The following is a 15,867-nucleotide window of genomic DNA, read 5'->3' on the forward strand; positions in this document are numbered from 1 at the left end:
ATGATGTTTTCATTACCTTCTGGACGTGGACAGCAAGTGGGCATACACCTACATTCAAAGGACAGAAAGGCCTCGGACTAAATCTAAAATATCTTAAACTGTGTTCCGAGGATGAACAGAGGTCTTACGGGTGTGGAACGACATTGGGGTGAGTCATTAATGAAAGCAATTTAAATTTTTGGGTGAACTAACCCTTTAAGAAGGGAAAAAATCAAGAGGGAACAGGTGGGGCAAATGAAAACAATAACAAGATAACAAGGGGGGAGGGATCAAGACAATGCCAGAAACACATAGCCACTATAAAAAAAACCCACATGTGCACACAAGAAAGGACAGGCATGTGACAAGTTGTTACGTGTGACCAGCAAGAGCATTTCTATTAAAATAAGCTATGATGAAATGCATTAAAGTGTTAGTTCACCCAAAAATGAAAATTCTGTCATTAATTACCATAAGACCTTTGTTCTAGCCTAGAAATCTAGACGCACCCTAGCGGCAGCCAATCTAATCTGCCCGCGAGTGTCGTCTAGCAACTCTCAATACCCTTCTGAGCTGTATTCCCCTAACTCTTGCCAGGCCAATCACATCGTGTATAGAGTCGGTGGGCGGGGCCATAATGACGACGGCCGAGTTGCGTTTGCGTGCTTCTAGTAAACACAGAAACTGCCGAACGGCGGCGGTCTTTCGAATCAGCTTTGACCGCGATTCTGGAAGACTTGGAGTTAAGCTTTTCTCTGAGAAAAGAACAAAGAACGGCACTGAAGTCATTCTTAAAAAGGGAAGATGTGTTTTGAGTTTTGCCGACCGGATACGGTGAATGTTTAATCTATCAACACGCTCTGTTTCACCTTCGTTGCTCTGGTTGGTGTAGCGCTATCCTATCGTGTGCAGAGGGAGTTTGAAAGACAAGGACGTTTATCCGCCCCTCGGATTGAGCCCTGTCTATGGTGAGTTTCCAGACCAAACATCTTGATGTGGGTCTGGCTTTTCAGCCTACCTTTTTTCATCTTCGGAAAACAAATTAAGTTTTTGTTGAAATCCGATGGCTCAGAAAGGCCTCTATTGACACCTATAATACTATTGACACCTTGACCTATAATAGGTACTAAAGATTTTTGTTACAAAGTCCATCTCACTACAGTGGTTCTACAATCATTTTATGAAACGACGAGAATAGTTAATTTTCATTAACCCTTTAATAATCACAACCTTGAATATGATCATGTTAAAGTTACTCTCGCAGAAACATCTGAAAAATCTCTGATTCTAATCTTTGTTACATTCTAACCTTGTTGTGAATATCTCTTGACTCAACATACGGCAGTGGTTTTTATGGCAAGAAGTATCACTGAATGCAGGGCTGCCCTCAATCACACGAGTGACACTGTTCTAAAGCTCTAGCACCACACACACAGTTTCTCACGGTGACAAAGATTATTTGGCTTCTCATTCAGAACAAGTCTAACACAGTGAGTGATTTACTCTGGACGTCAGTGTCTCTTTGTCAAAAATGTGTGTTTTAATGTAACATATTTCAACGAACACTGCTGTAAAAACCCACATTACATTTACGGAATGTTCTCCAAAACATCTAGTTTTTTTATGTGAACATTAAGGGAACATTCCATTGTATCATTCTTCAAACATTATGGGAACTAACGTTATGTTCTCTAAACATTCTGAAACAAGTAGCAACATTTAAAAACGTTACTAAAAGTAACGCTTGTGCTAACATTTTGAGAGCACTATTCAAGACCAGATAAAATTGAACATATGTTCTATTACAGTTACAGGAAGAACGTTTGTTCATAACTTTGAGAGAACCTTGACGCAATATTCCCAGTTAGCTGTGTAATTGTCCCCAATGTTTGTGGTTTTTATTTTGAAATTATTTTAATTCTACATTTTTCATTATTAGCTTTTCATGACTGCAGTTCCTTCACCAGCCACAAGGGTTTGAGAAACAAACCAACACCAGCATCTTCAGTGCATAAAAAAAGACTCAGATCCCCAGATAAATGTTGAACTTTACAAAACAACAAACTGTGTATGTTATTCGTGACTGTGATTTGTGTTGTGCTTGTTTGATGGTGTGTTTGTTCAGACTCATCTGTGGCCTGAGGATGTTGAGAAACACACCTCTCGTCTGTCTGCCCCATCACCGATCTTCACTGTAAGAGTCACGAGCACATCCATGAAGTGATAAACAAACAGATAGTGATGTTTCCATCCTAACTCTGTGCTGCTCTTCTGTTCTTGTGGAAAATGAGGGAGGAATGCGGTGCAGGTCCACACAGGTTCAACCCAGAGCATGTCCAAACACACACACGTGCACACACACACACTGCACAACACAATCCGCTGAACTAATCTGTTGCAGGCAAACTCATCTGAAAGTTAAACCCATGAGCCTTCCAATTCCACTAGCATTATCATATATTTGTAACTGCAGATAAACTTCACTGGGAAAAGTGTGTGATGCTCAGATACTTTCTACATATTCAGAGTCATTTGTAGTTTGTTTCAGCATCACCATCAGCCCAACACTCTCACACTATCAACTATATCACTGATCTACCCACATTGTCGCTATATGATAAACTGAATTGAGCTGATAACATCACGGTTTTCTCCAGAGCGACTGTACACTTGAATCAAATTGTGTTGCAGTATTTTTCTGTTTAAAGCTGCAGTAGGGAGTTTTTAGAAAACGTTGACATAGCCTGAAAATTTGGACAAGCACAACTCATAGGTCACTCCCCCTTGCTCTTTGCTGGTCTACAGCCCTCCTCCACAGCTCCTACCCCATCACAACAGAGCCTGCCGTGAAAGCGCAGGCTAGTAAACATACAGTGCCACCGATTAAGGTGGATAAACAGTTATGGCACATTCACTGGTATGGACGAAACATCAACAATATGATTTAAAATTGACTATGGCCTGCCCATACTTTGACTACAAAATTGGTCCTCACAACATTACGTATTTTGCAATAATGTAACTATTTGACGCTGCACTATTTCTATGAGTAATAAATAGCTAGTTAGATAATATAACGGTAACTAACGTTACAGTATACAAGTAATTATTCTATCAATATGTAATGCTAAATCAGATTTACTAGTAGCCTGACAAGCCAGACCCACATCAAGATGTTTGGTCTGGAAACTCACCATTGACAGGGCTCAATCTGAGGGGCGGGATAAACGGTTGTCTTTCAAACTCCCTCTGCACGCGATAGGATAGCGCTACAACCAACCAGAGCAATGAAGGTGAAGCAGAGCTTGTTTGATAGATTAAACATTCGCCGTATCCGGTTGCCAGAACTCAGAACACATTTTCCCTTCTTAAAGGGATACTTCACCGTTTTTTCATATTAAACTATGTTATTCCCTTAACTAAGATGAGTTGATACATACCTCTGTCGTCTGAGTGCGTGCACTTAATCTCTCTGACGCGGGGTGACATTCTGATAGCATTTAGCTTAGCACACTAATCACAAGTCATTCCTATGGTACCAAACAGAGATCAAGTTAGAAGCAACCAATCAACTCCACGTTTCCCCTATTTAAATACAGTTACACGAATAGTTGGACGACCAAGTATGGTGATACAAAATAAAACGTGGCGCTTTTTTAACCGAGTTAAAAAGGAGAACTATAATGTATGGCGGAATAGCACTTCTGAGAGTACTTCAACTCGGCGCAGTAAAAAGTCCCGGCCGAAACATCCTCCATCACATCTCCCCCTCCCTCTCTCATTTCCGTAAATAGAACCAACATGACCTGCACGCCTGCATTAGTAGAAGTAGTTTGAGCAGAGTTGACGAAGTACCAGTTTGTAGGAAGATAGTTTGAACAATCATGGTTATAATGTGCGTCGTAAAGGGTTGTGAGAACAAGGCGAAGGTAACTATTCGTGTAACTGTATTTAAATAGGGGAAACGTGGAGTTGATTGGTTGCTTCTAACTTGATCTCTGTTTGGTACCAATGAACTGTGATTAGTATGCTAAGCTAAAAGCTATCAGAATGTCACCCCGCGTCAGAGAGATTAAGTGCACGCACTCAGACGACAGAGGTATGTATCAACTCATCTTAGTTAAGGGAATAACATAGTTTAATATGAAAAAACGGTGAAGTATCCCTTTAAGAATGACTTCAGTGCCGTTCTTTGTTCTTTTCCCAGAGAAAAGCTTAATTCCAAGTCTTCCAGAGTCGCGGTCAAAGCTGATTCGAAAGACCGCCGTTCGCCAGTTTCTGTGTTTACTAGAAGCACGCGCAACTCTGACGTCATTATGTTAAGCCCCGCTCACCGACTCTATACACGATGTGATTGGACCGTCAAGAGTTTGGCGTTTACAGCTCAGAAGGGTATTGAGAGTTGCTAGACGACACTCACGGGCAGATTAGATTTGCTGCCGCTAAGGTGCGTCTAGATTTCTAGGCTAATTTACTACTACATTAATTCAACAACATGACATGCCAGTGAATTAGTAGGTTTCAATAGTTGCTTTGCACAGTGTGTGACATTTTTACTGTATGATATGCGGCTAGAGTTTTGGCACTGAGTCAATGGGCTCCGAGGAGGAAATCACACCCACAGCGACTTCGAGGAGCTCAGATAATAACTTAGTTCTTAAAAAATAAAACAAATCAAACAGGGATACTTACTTGTCAAACAGAAATGTGGCTAACTCTGCATCAGTTTTTAATCCTTTAGTGCACGCAAGTTAAGTCAGCTCCCTCCACCTTGGAAAAGCTGCTCCGATATTTACCGTACCTTTGTTTTATTTTGGGCTCTATCTAATTATTTCTTTTTGTCTTTTTTATCATCGTCATCTGTGTTTTTCCAGTTTTTTTTTTTTTTATGAGAGTGCCACTTGAGGAATTGGCAGTTGGGATTGTTTGTCCACCATAAGCAAAGCTGCGGCACACCAGTGATCTTGAATTTGAACGCCTGTACACCCGCTGTGCATGAGAGAGGGGTGTGATCATCGGCGAGCTTGATTGACACTGCTAAGACACTCCTCCTGGCTTTGATTGGTTGTTCCTTACCGGGAGCGGTGTATTTCTGCAAATGGCAATGGGACCACTGGGAGGAGCCAGGGGAGCTTGATTTTTTCACAGATTAGCTGTCTCATATGCTACTGTCAGGACATAATGACAGGTTTAACAAATATGTAAAAAAATAATTTTTACAAAAGTTACCTACTGCAGATTTAACGCTGTGAAGCTGCTTTGAAACAATCGTCATTGTAAAAGCACTATATAAATAAAGTTTGATAACGTCAAAGTCAAAGACTTTACTTGACACTAGCTGTGTTTCAATCCATATATTTTAGGATATCACATAAAAGTTAGGCATAAAAACCATGCGCTCAATTCAGGTGGATAATTTTTTATCCAATAAGACATGCGCTTAAATGTGACTTGTGATTGGATAACTGGCCTAACCAGTGGACCAATGGACCAATCGCAGCATCTTAAATGTTGGTTTGATGGTTCTGAACAAAATCTGGCATAAGAATGATTTGGTTAAATTCCCTCCAGGAGCATCTCACATGTCCCGGCCACGTCTCACAGCGCGCAAATATTTAGTTCTCTTTCAACTGTTGCACTTGAACGGACAAACTCACACAGAAAGTATATCAACCAGTCCAATTGATAAGTATCCAAGCAGACATAGTCTGTATGGCTTAAGATAACTTTATACAGTTGAGAAAAACGACGACTATCCTTGCACTGGGTCTTAAAGGGGCAGTAACCTTTACTGCTGTCTGTTTAAAGGTCCCGTTCTTCGCGATTCCATCTTTCAAACTTTAGTTAGCGTGAAATGTTGCTGTTAGAGCATAAATAATACCTGTAAAATTATAAAGCTCAAAGTTCAATGCCAAGCGAGATATTTTATTTAATAGAAGTTCCCTTTCAAAGCCTACAGCGAACGGCCGGTTTGGACTACACCCCTGCACTTCCTTCAGGAATGACGTCACTAGAACCGTTTGTTGACCAACCCTCTGCCCACAAGTACACGCAAAATAGGGGGCGTGGTCTTGTTGCTCTCCCACGTGGAGAAGAGCGCGCATTCAGCGCTTGCATCTCCCCGTTATGGTAAGAGGCGGGACCTTTCCGGGCAAAGTGTGCTAAGGCTGCTGTCCAATCACAACACGGGAAGCACTGGCCCAATCAGAACTCGTTACGTGTTTCTGAAGGAGGGACTTCATAGAGCAAGGAAATCATCAGGCTGTTTTTAGGACAGAGGAAACAGCGCTGTACAGATAAGTAAATTGTGTGAAAAATACTGTTTTTTACACGCGAAACATGAACTCATGTTATATTGCACACTGTAAACATAATCAAAGCTTCGAAAACATGCGAAGAATGGGACCTTTAATGTCAAACAAAAGATAAGAACATCTCTCACTGCTCTTGATTGAATAGCTTTTGTAAGTTTAATAATGATTAATCTTTAATTTCAACAGTTAAATATTTATTTTACATTTTATTACTTTATTCAATTTCTCTACCTAAAAACTAATGTTATACCTACCTGAAAAAAACTGAAAAGCATTGTTTATTTTATTAGTCTGCTATCTTTGCTCAATAGTATTTATTTGTGCTGCTGCTTGTATTTAAGTTATTTGTTCTTATTTTCTTTATTTTTATTTGACAGTAGTCCTTTTTTCCCTGAACATTCATCGCAAATACCGAACTGTACTGAAAATGTGAAACTAAAGCCATGATACAAACCGAACCATGAGCAATCTGCTATGTTACACCTCTAGTGTAACGTATGCGAGGGGGTACCACAAAATTTAAAACAATTTCAAAGGATGACATGACTGAAAAAAGTTACTAATGTAATGTAATGGTAACTAATGTAATGGTAACTAATCAAACCATATTGTAATGTGTCACAAATAATTTACTCAGAACACCTCTTGAAATAAGAATATAAGTGTGCTTATATATATATATATATATATATATATATATATATATATATATATATATAAGTGTGCTTATATATATATATATATATATATATATATATATATATATATATATATATATATATATATATATATATATATTTAGTAAGAGTGGTTAGTAAGATTTAATCTTAATGAACTACAGTATTATACATTACAGTACATGTGTAGAAAATTACCTTAAAAAATAATTTAGCCTAGTTTAAGTTTAGACTGGAGTGAGGTGAAAACAGGTGCAAACTGAGTTGTTGTTAGCTAGCTATAAATTATATTCAATTGTATATGGTTGAAAATTATACTAGAAATCAAAATAAACTTTTTGGTAATGAAATATGATGTTCAAACTTTTGAATTCTTTCTTTAATAACTACATAGCACAATACTTGTACTTTTACTTTCAGTACTTGAGTAGTTAATGTTTAAATAAACTGCAATACTTAAGTACAAAAATGTTGAATACTTTTGTACTTCTACTTAAGTGTGGTGCTTAAAGAGGACTTCAACTTCTACTCAAGTCACTTTTTTGATAGAGCACTTGTTCTTTTACTCAAGTCTTGGTCTCTAGTACTTTATACATCTCAGCTCATTTATGATGGAGGGAAAAGAGCCTGATTGCAGAAGCATACATTTTTATTACTAGTCTTTTGCGGCAGTTTCATAGGAAGTGATGAATTTGGAAACTGTGCTTTATTCACAAATGTTTTATGCCATATTACAATTTAACACACGTTTAATTCTCAACTTTTGATGGAGACAGAGCTACTGACTGAGGGATTGGGGCGGAGCTATCTTTTTTACTGACCAACTGCAGACAGGGGTGTGTCCATTATTTTAGCTCTGGTGACACTAGTGGAAATGAAATTATGCACTTCAGCTTTAAGGTAAGAATAATCTGAATAATGAATAGTTAATTAATATTAGTGCAGAAAATGCATTTTATTAAAATATTTTATTGAGTATTGATGAACAACACATTGATTTAAGTCTTTTGAAACCTCATGAGAAGTTTTAGTATTACAACACATACAGTAATGCAAGTGCAGACAGAAACTGATTGGCACCACTGGCAGACAGAGGTGTGATCATATGACTGCTGTTCCCGTGGATTCACACGTGGTCCGTTCCTGGCCGCCCTACTGTGCGTGAAGGAGGCGGGTATGATTTCCCAGCAGCTTTGCTCGGACAGTTACAGCAAAGCATGCTGCCACCGATGATGGCCAGTGCCGACGCTCCCCAGCCCACAAACAAAGCCTTGCCAAACTCATACCTGTGAGTACACAAGTAACAACATCAGCAACTGACCACTGAACACAGCACAGGTTCCATGAACATTTAGAGCTGAACGCATCATATGACTTCACCATGGTTCAGGCTTGTTCAAGACACAATTCACTTTATCAGTAACATTATGCACTATAATGGATCAAACTAACTATATGGTTCGAACCAAACCATAACTATAATGTGAGAAAAACGTATACATTTGGTTGTAATAAATTAAGCTGGTCCAAAGTGTCATTTGAAGCCTGTCGTGGACTCCTGACACTTACCTCGAATTTGTTGGAGTGAATGGATCGAAGAACTTTCGTCTTATGTTTTCTCCGTACCAGCTTGTGGCAATAAGAGCAGAAACCCTTGTAGAAATAAGAAGAGATTTGACATAAACATGCTGCTCTGTTCCTGTTTTAATACTTTCATAATGTTGACCTCGTTCTGTAATGAATACAAGTGAATAGCAACATATCTGCAATGATGAAGAGGATGCCTCCAGCCATGGCCACCTTGTTCTTCAGCTCTTTGTTGTCAGATAGGCAGGTTGTGCACTTCATGCCTATGGCGCCGACCAACAGGCCAATGCCACACAGGAAGGCGCCGATGATCATAAGAGCGCGAGCGCCCTGAACTTCCCCTGAGAGAGAACCGAGAGATGCATCACATCACATCGCATCCCGTTCCATCCCCTCCCATCCCATCATCGAATAGCATCCCATCACATCCCTCCCATCCAATCGCATTGCATCCCATCGCAACCCCTCCCATCGCATCCCTTTGCATTGCATCACATTCCATCACATTGCATCCCATTCAATCGCATTACATAACATCCATCGCATCCCATCCCATCCCATCCAATCACATCACATCAAATCACATCACATCACATCACATCCTATTTTATCCCATTACATCACATCACATCACATCACATCACATCAAATCCATCGCATCCCATCCCATCCCATCCCATCACATCACATCCTATTTAATCCCATTACATCCCATCGCATCACATCACAACACATCACATCCATCGCATCCCATCCCATCCCATCCAATCACATCACATCACATCAAATCACATCACATCCTATTTTATCCCATTACATCCCATCGCATCACATCACATCACATCAAATCCATCGCATCACATCACATTACATCAAATCCATCGCATCGCATCACATCCAATCGCATCACATCCCATCGCATCACATCCCATCCCATCCCATCCCATCCCATCCCATCACATCACATCCCATTACATGACATAGCATCCCATCACATCGCATGACATAGCATCACATTCCATCGTATTCCATCCCATCCTATTGTATCCCATTACATCACATCCCATCCCATTACATTGCATCCCTTTGCATCCTATCCTATTGCATCGCATCACATCCCATCCCATCGCATCACATCCTATCGCATCCCATCACATCCCATCGCAACACATCCCATCCCATCCATCCCATCCCATCCCATTTCATCCCATTCCATCCCATTTCATCACATTCCATCCCATTTCATCACATTCCATGCCATCACATCGCATCCCATCACATCGCATCCCGTCATTACATCACATTGCATCACATCACATCCCATCGCATTACATTGCATCACATCCCATTGCATTATATCCCATCGCATCGCATCAAAACCCCAAAAATATATGACAATATTCCATAAAAAGTAAGATCTGTCCATTTTCATTTCACAGTTACTTTGTAAGAAAATTAGTCACTGATCATGTGACTGTTTTCAATTTATTCAACTGGTGGTGCTGATCATTTCATTTGGTAACATTAGGGAGTTTTGATTTACACGCTGTTAAATGTTTGATTATTACATTATGTCACATTTGTGAGCAATCTTCTATCACTCGTTTCAGCTTCTTCTTCTCCTGTATTTTGATCTGGAGAATCTGTGCTAGAAGTTGTGTCATAGTGCCCCTACCATTATAACAGTAAAAACATGGATTGCTGGAAAACTATGTAAACAATTAAAAATATATATTTAATATGTTACTCAATCTAACAATTAAACAATTATATAAGCCAAGTATACGTTGAATACTCAATTATAATTTCAAGCATATCTCGATCAAAAGATTGAGTACACGCATAAGGCAAATAAACTTAGACTTTTCTGTTAGAAGTCAAGATAAGTGTGATTGTAAGTATATTTTTGAGAAGAAGTACATAAAGTATATTTCTGAGAAGTATATAAAGTATATAAAAGTAGACTAAAAGTATGCTTTTTTATTTGTAGTTTAGAAGAAGTATACTAATAGAACACTTGAATAAACTTCTTTTTCGTAAGGGCGTTCAAAATGTCTAGTTTATAAATGCTTTAAATAGTTTTTCTTGGTAATGTTAATGTTAAGGGAACATTCCATTTTATCATTCAAACACATATGGGAACGTTACTTTTGAATGTTCTCGATCTCAAACATGTAACATTTATTTATTTATTTTTCAGAAAAGTGTTTTTGTTTTTGTTTTGTTTTATCCTAACATTTTGAGAGAATTATTAAAGACCAGATAACTGAACGAACGTTCTATCAACGTTCCTGGAAGAACGGTTGTTCATAACCTTGAGGTCTGCTTTTCTTTATTTCTTTCTTTTTCTTTTTCTTTTCTTCTTACATTGAACAATATCTCAGATCAAGATCAAAGTCTTAAGCCCATACATTCCGGTGTTTTATAGTGATCGTACTACATATCTGCTGAAGAATTCGCGGTATTTTTCTGACTTGTCTGGACATGCGCAGGAATAAGCGGGCACACACAGATCAGGTCAGTAAACGCGCTCGTACCTGTTAGCTGCAGTAAGGAGTCAAACACTTTACACTGGAGCTGCCCGGTGCTCTGGGACACGCAGGCCTGCCAGAGCCCCTCGTACATGGCCTGGGCTGTGATGATGTTGTCTCCGGCGTATGATGATATCTTCCACTCGGCCATGGCTGTAGATGCGATGAGACCCAAGAGAGCCAGAAAAGCCAAAACGTAGCCGAGGAGCTGTAGACCCGCGTTGGCCATTTGTGCGCTTAAGCACTGAGTTAAAGACCGCTGGAGTGAGTAAGGTGAGCTAAGAACCGCTTGCGGTGCTGCTGACACTTAAATGAAACTCCTCGAGCATCATCATCATTATCATCTTCACGAGCTCCGAAGCCCCACCTGAAGATCCGCACGCGCCTCCTACCGCTCGCGGCTGACAGCTTCACACAACTTCACAAAAACTCTACTGTCACCAATAGCTTAAAACCTAATGATAATAAAACAACAACAACAACAACACGACTTATATTAACGAATAATTATATGCAAAAATAAAATTAAATCGTAGGTACACTGACAGAAATCCATCTAACTGGTAAATTTAGTCAAAAATAGTATTTACTGTTGCTGACTCAACCTAATTTAATGGGTCTTTTAATGGGTTTGGCTAAAAAGTTTTTTACAACTTAAGGAGAACATTTGTATAAAAAAATAATAATGATGAGAGACTGATAAAATGACAAGACTGATGGCAAAACCAGTCAAAAAAACTTTATTATGTGTCCCATGAAATTGAATAAATCCGATTATACTGATATTGATGTGAACCACTGTTGACATGATGAGGGGCCTGTCAACTTCACATTAAAGTCAAAGTGAAATCAAAATTTGACCCTATTTACTTTGTTAGCACATTACAGGTCTTAAACAATAATTCCGGTCGGGAAACTGCGTTTGTTCTCAGATGAAGGCACTTTGAGTTTGAAAATGCTTAACACTGCCCTCATACTGTTATGAGCGCGAGCTGGACAGGAGGAGCGCTGAGGTAAACCCCTGCCCTCTATTCAATATTCCGTTTCACTTGGAACTGTGTCACAGCACTGTAGAAAAATCACTTTGCTACTTCTGGTTCCCTGGGACTTTAAACTTTCACAAACTAATAGAAGGGGGCAGGTGAAAATGTGATATGATTGAATCTGTAAATTATGTTGATTTCTTTTCTTTTCTATGGTGAACAGTGAATCCATCTGAATTCAGATGAACACTGTTTACCAGAGAAAAGTAAATAAACCAAAACATACAGCTCTGGTGTTGCTCAACTCTCTGTATCAATACGTCTCTTCACAAATACTTCTAATGAAACCCTCCTTCTATCCTGTAGTTTTAACAGCACGTCATCATTGGATTTGTGAGAATCCATTTTTAACCTTGAACTAAATGAATATTAATCTGATCAGCACTGCACCAAATGCCTGCACTCACTGTGTTACAGCAGTTTGAGGGTGAAACTGATCAAACAACTGATGCCACAGATCGCCCTGACCAATCACAGTCAGTTTCCTCAGACAGTGAGTTCATCTGAAAACCACAGATGTTGCTCATTTCTCCTGGAGCTGGATGTGTGCAATAGCGGTAGGTGACTAAACTGTATTGATACACTTTATTGATATTTTTATTTGTAGTCCCCTGAGCAATTTTATGAGCAAATGTAAATGTTCCTTCTGGAAAATATTCATATAAATAGTTTGGTAACACTTTGTTTTGCAGTGTCCTTGTTCCATATATTAAATTTATTTACCATAATAACAGTAAAGTATGCATAATTACATGCAACTAACCCTCAACCAAACCATAATCCTACCCTAACCTAATCTTGCCCTAACCTTATATTAAGTACATGTAGTTATTTAATATTACTCAGTATAATGTATAATTACACTGTAACAATGGCACCTTAAAATAAAGTGTAAACAATACTTTTCATTGAAATAAATAAGCTGATATGTGAGCTCTTAACAACAAGACTGAAATGAACAATGAACATTATTTTACAGCTTTTATTAATCTAGTTTCATGTCAATTCATAAATAAACTGTTGTGAATTCAATGTTTACATACTTTATAATAACCTACCATAACTTTAGTTATTACATTATATCAACTAACAATAAACAATGCATCTGTTACAGTATTTATTAATCATTGTTAATGTTAGTTAATAAAAATACCTCTGCTTGTTGGTAGTTCATATTAGCTCAGGTCCATTGAATAATATTATCAAATACAACTTGTGACTAATAATTTCAAAATAATGGATCTGATTTCCAAGGGAACAAATGTTTGTCAAATGTACTGTAAAGTGTTAGCAAAACCAAAAACGTCTGCTCTCAATCAACAAGACCTATGTACGTTAGAGCACATGTACATGCATTTTTTCTTCTCAATTTTCAAGCAAATGCTGACAATATCTTTGAACCTCATGTATTTTAAAAACTCTTAAAACTTCATGAGAGAAAATAACTATTATTTTGGATGTGAATGCACCCCAAATTCGAAGAGACGCAGTGACTGAAACCGAACTGTGGCTTTTTTTCCCTAGAAGTCATGAGCAAATACTGGGCTGTGCTTCTGCTCGTCCTGATTCAGCTTCACTGCAGTGACGGCTGTCCTGAGCTGTGCCAGTGCTTCTCGGCTGCCAAAGTCATCTGCGCAGACGAGGCCATGAAAGCTCTACCTGTTAACATTTCAGCACAGGTCAGAGAGCTGATTGTAGTGGCGTCAGGCGTCACGCATCTGGACAGCCGTTCCTTTAGAGAAAATCTCAGGCTCACAAAACTTGTCATCCTGAATGGCCTTGTAAAAACAGTCTCACATGATGCCTTCGACCGGCTGCTTGAGCTTCGGGAGCTTGAAATCAGTGGAAACTCTTACTGGTTGATATTTGAAGTGCAGACATTCGGCTCGCTGACCAACCTTACGAGACTGCTGTTAAACAACAACAAGATCAGCGCTCTGGATGTTGGCATTTTTGACTCTTTGCAGAAACTGGAGATGCTGCAGTTGAAGGGGAACAACTTGTTTTGTCTGCACGGTCATCTCTTCCGTCATCTCCACAAACTGCAGGAGCTGGACCTTTCCTTCAACCAGATCAGCTCGGTCTCTGCAGATGTTTTCCAGAACAACTCTCGCCTGCGAGCACTCTCGCTGCAGTCTAACAAGATCCCGGAGCTTCCGGCCGGGATCTTTGCCCACCTGGATAACCTGGAGGAGCTGAACCTCCGCAGCAATCACATAAGCAACCTGAGCACCAATGTGTTTCCGTCCAGCCTGCGGAAGCTGATCCTCAAGAAGAACATGCTGACACAGCTTCATTCCACTATCTTTCACAAACTGCATCACGTTACCTATCTGGACTTGTCCCAGAATCAGCTCTCCGAGGTCCCTACTGATCTCTTTCAGAACCTCATCTCTCTGAAAAAGCTGGATCTGTCCGAGAACCGGATTACGACGCTGCCTGGCACCCTCTTCAAAGGACTGTTCAGTGTAAAAGCCCTCCATCTGCAGAAGAACAACCTGAGCTCTCTGGAAGAGGATCTGCTGAAGGATCAGCACGACATGGAGCAGCTGCACCTGTCCATGAACAGCCTACGGAGCATCCCCCGCGGCTTCTTCGATGAGCTGGACTTCCAGTGCATCGTTCAGCTCCACGGGAACCCCTGGCGCTGTGACTGTGGGATACAGTACCTCTCTGACTGGATAAGGAACAACCAAAGGAATGTGGAGGACGTGGCGCAGCTTTACTGTCAAGCTCCAGAGTTTATTCGAGGACACAGCCTGGTGTCCGTGGACAAGGAGCGGCTCGCCTGTGTGGAAAACTCCAGCTTTGAGTTTCAAAGCTCCTCCGACACAAACATTACAGAGATCCCACTTGATGGCAATGATGACATTCACTGCTCTCTCCGAGATATCAAAGGCATGGCAACCATTCAGTGCAAGCTTACTAAATGCACCAGTGTGAAGTTTCAGGCTCTTTTTGAATTTGTGGATGGAAGTGAATCGGAAAGAGTCGTAAGCAAAGAGTGGCCAGCACCTGCCGGATGCTCCAGTGGGACTTAGCTGCTCTCATTTAACAGCAAATACTGCATAGAAACAACCATCATACACTCTCAGAAAAGAAATGAGCAAAAATTTTACATTTAGGGTTACAAGAGCTTGTCCCTGTAAAGCCTGACATATGATAGGATAGTTAGAAAAATCACATTTTAAAAAAAAGTTAAAAACCTTTAGACAAGATATTTTTTTAATAAATATTTGCATGTTTTTTTTTAGGTTTCTTTAATTCATATAAATATTGGTTGTCACTCTATTTACCAATAATGTCTTATTAAGATGATATTTAAATGCTTAGTTTTTTGATCAAAGCTCTGTAGTTTTAAAACATTTTAATGGAATGCAATACAATGATAATTGAGAAATTAACAAACAAACCTTCCTCCATTTTTTATAAAATGATTTATGGATAATCAAGTAAACCTCAGTTGCTTCTGTCCAGTAAGTGTTCTTCTTGAAATAACAATATGAAAGTTAATCTTACATTTTTGATAAAAATTCACAGCAAAAGACGAGCTGAACCATGAGCTGAAGGCCTGAAGGCCTTTTATTCAAAAAAATGTATTCCATTATTCCAAAAGGCGTTTTACTTTCTAAAAAAGCCTAAACCATCAATGAGATGACAGGATGACAGAAGGCATGTAGTAGATTTTGTCAGCAAAGTTTTAATCATGTTGGAAATTTAGAAATTTGCCTTAGAA

At 39.3% G+C, this 15,867-nt stretch overlaps 2 protein-coding genes across 3 annotated transcripts; one reads left to right on the plus strand and one right to left on the minus strand.

Annotated features, from left to right (window-relative positions):
* Window positions 1-7,919: 7,919 nt before the first annotated feature.
* Window positions 7,920-11,443, minus strand: cldn1 (claudin 1). Its single transcript, XM_067453225.1, has 4 exons — window positions 11,095-11,443; window positions 8,734-8,898; window positions 8,540-8,624; window positions 7,920-8,256 (listed from the first exon to the last, which is right to left on the minus strand). Exons 1-4 carry the CDS (start codon window positions 11,315-11,317, stop codon window positions 8,097-8,099), a joined length of 633 nt encoding a protein of 210 aa, XP_067309326.1. The 5' UTR covers window positions 11,318-11,443; the 3' UTR covers window positions 7,920-8,096.
* Window positions 11,444-12,462: 1,019 nt separating this feature from the next.
* zgc:153913 (carboxypeptidase N subunit 2) lies at window positions 12,463-15,603 on the plus strand. 2 transcript variants are annotated; one of them, XM_067452297.1, is made up of 2 exons: window positions 12,463-12,688; window positions 13,659-15,603. In XM_067452297.1, exons 1-2 carry the CDS (start codon window positions 12,580-12,582, stop codon window positions 15,170-15,172), a joined length of 1,623 nt encoding a protein of 540 aa, XP_067308398.1. In that variant the 5' UTR covers window positions 12,463-12,579; the 3' UTR covers window positions 15,173-15,603. The 2 variants fall into 2 exon arrangements, with proteins under 2 accessions (XP_067308398.1, XP_067308397.1); XM_067452296.1 differs by having other exon boundaries at window positions 12,464-12,688; window positions 13,656-15,603.
* Window positions 15,604-15,867: the final 264 nt, after the last annotated feature.

Source organism: Pseudorasbora parva, chromosome 9 (genome assembly GCF_024679245.1).
Source record: "Pseudorasbora parva isolate DD20220531a chromosome 9, ASM2467924v1, whole genome shotgun sequence".
Lineage (NCBI taxonomy): Eukaryota > Metazoa > Chordata > Actinopteri > Cypriniformes > Gobionidae > Pseudorasbora > Pseudorasbora parva.

Coding starts and splice junctions, on each gene's coding strand:
- zgc:153913 (XM_067452296.1), top strand. CDS start 12,580: ATGCCACAGATCGCCCTGACCAATCACAGTCAGTTTCCTCAGACAGTG. Junction 12,689..13,655: donor GCTGGATGTGTGCAATAGCG/GTAGGTGACTAA, acceptor TTTTTTCCCTAG/AAGTCATGAGCAAATACTGG.
- cldn1 (XM_067453225.1), bottom strand. CDS start 11,317: ATGGCCAACGCGGGTCTACAGCTCCTCGGCTACGTTTTGGCTTTTCTG. Junction 8,899..11,094: donor CTCCTTACTGCAGCTAACAG/GTACGAGCGCGT, acceptor GTTCTCTCTCAG/GGGAAGTTCAGGGCGCTCGC. Junction 8,625..8,733: donor CATCCTCTTCATCATTGCAG/ATATGTTGCTAT, acceptor TTATTTCTACAA/GGGTTTCTGCTCTTATTGCC.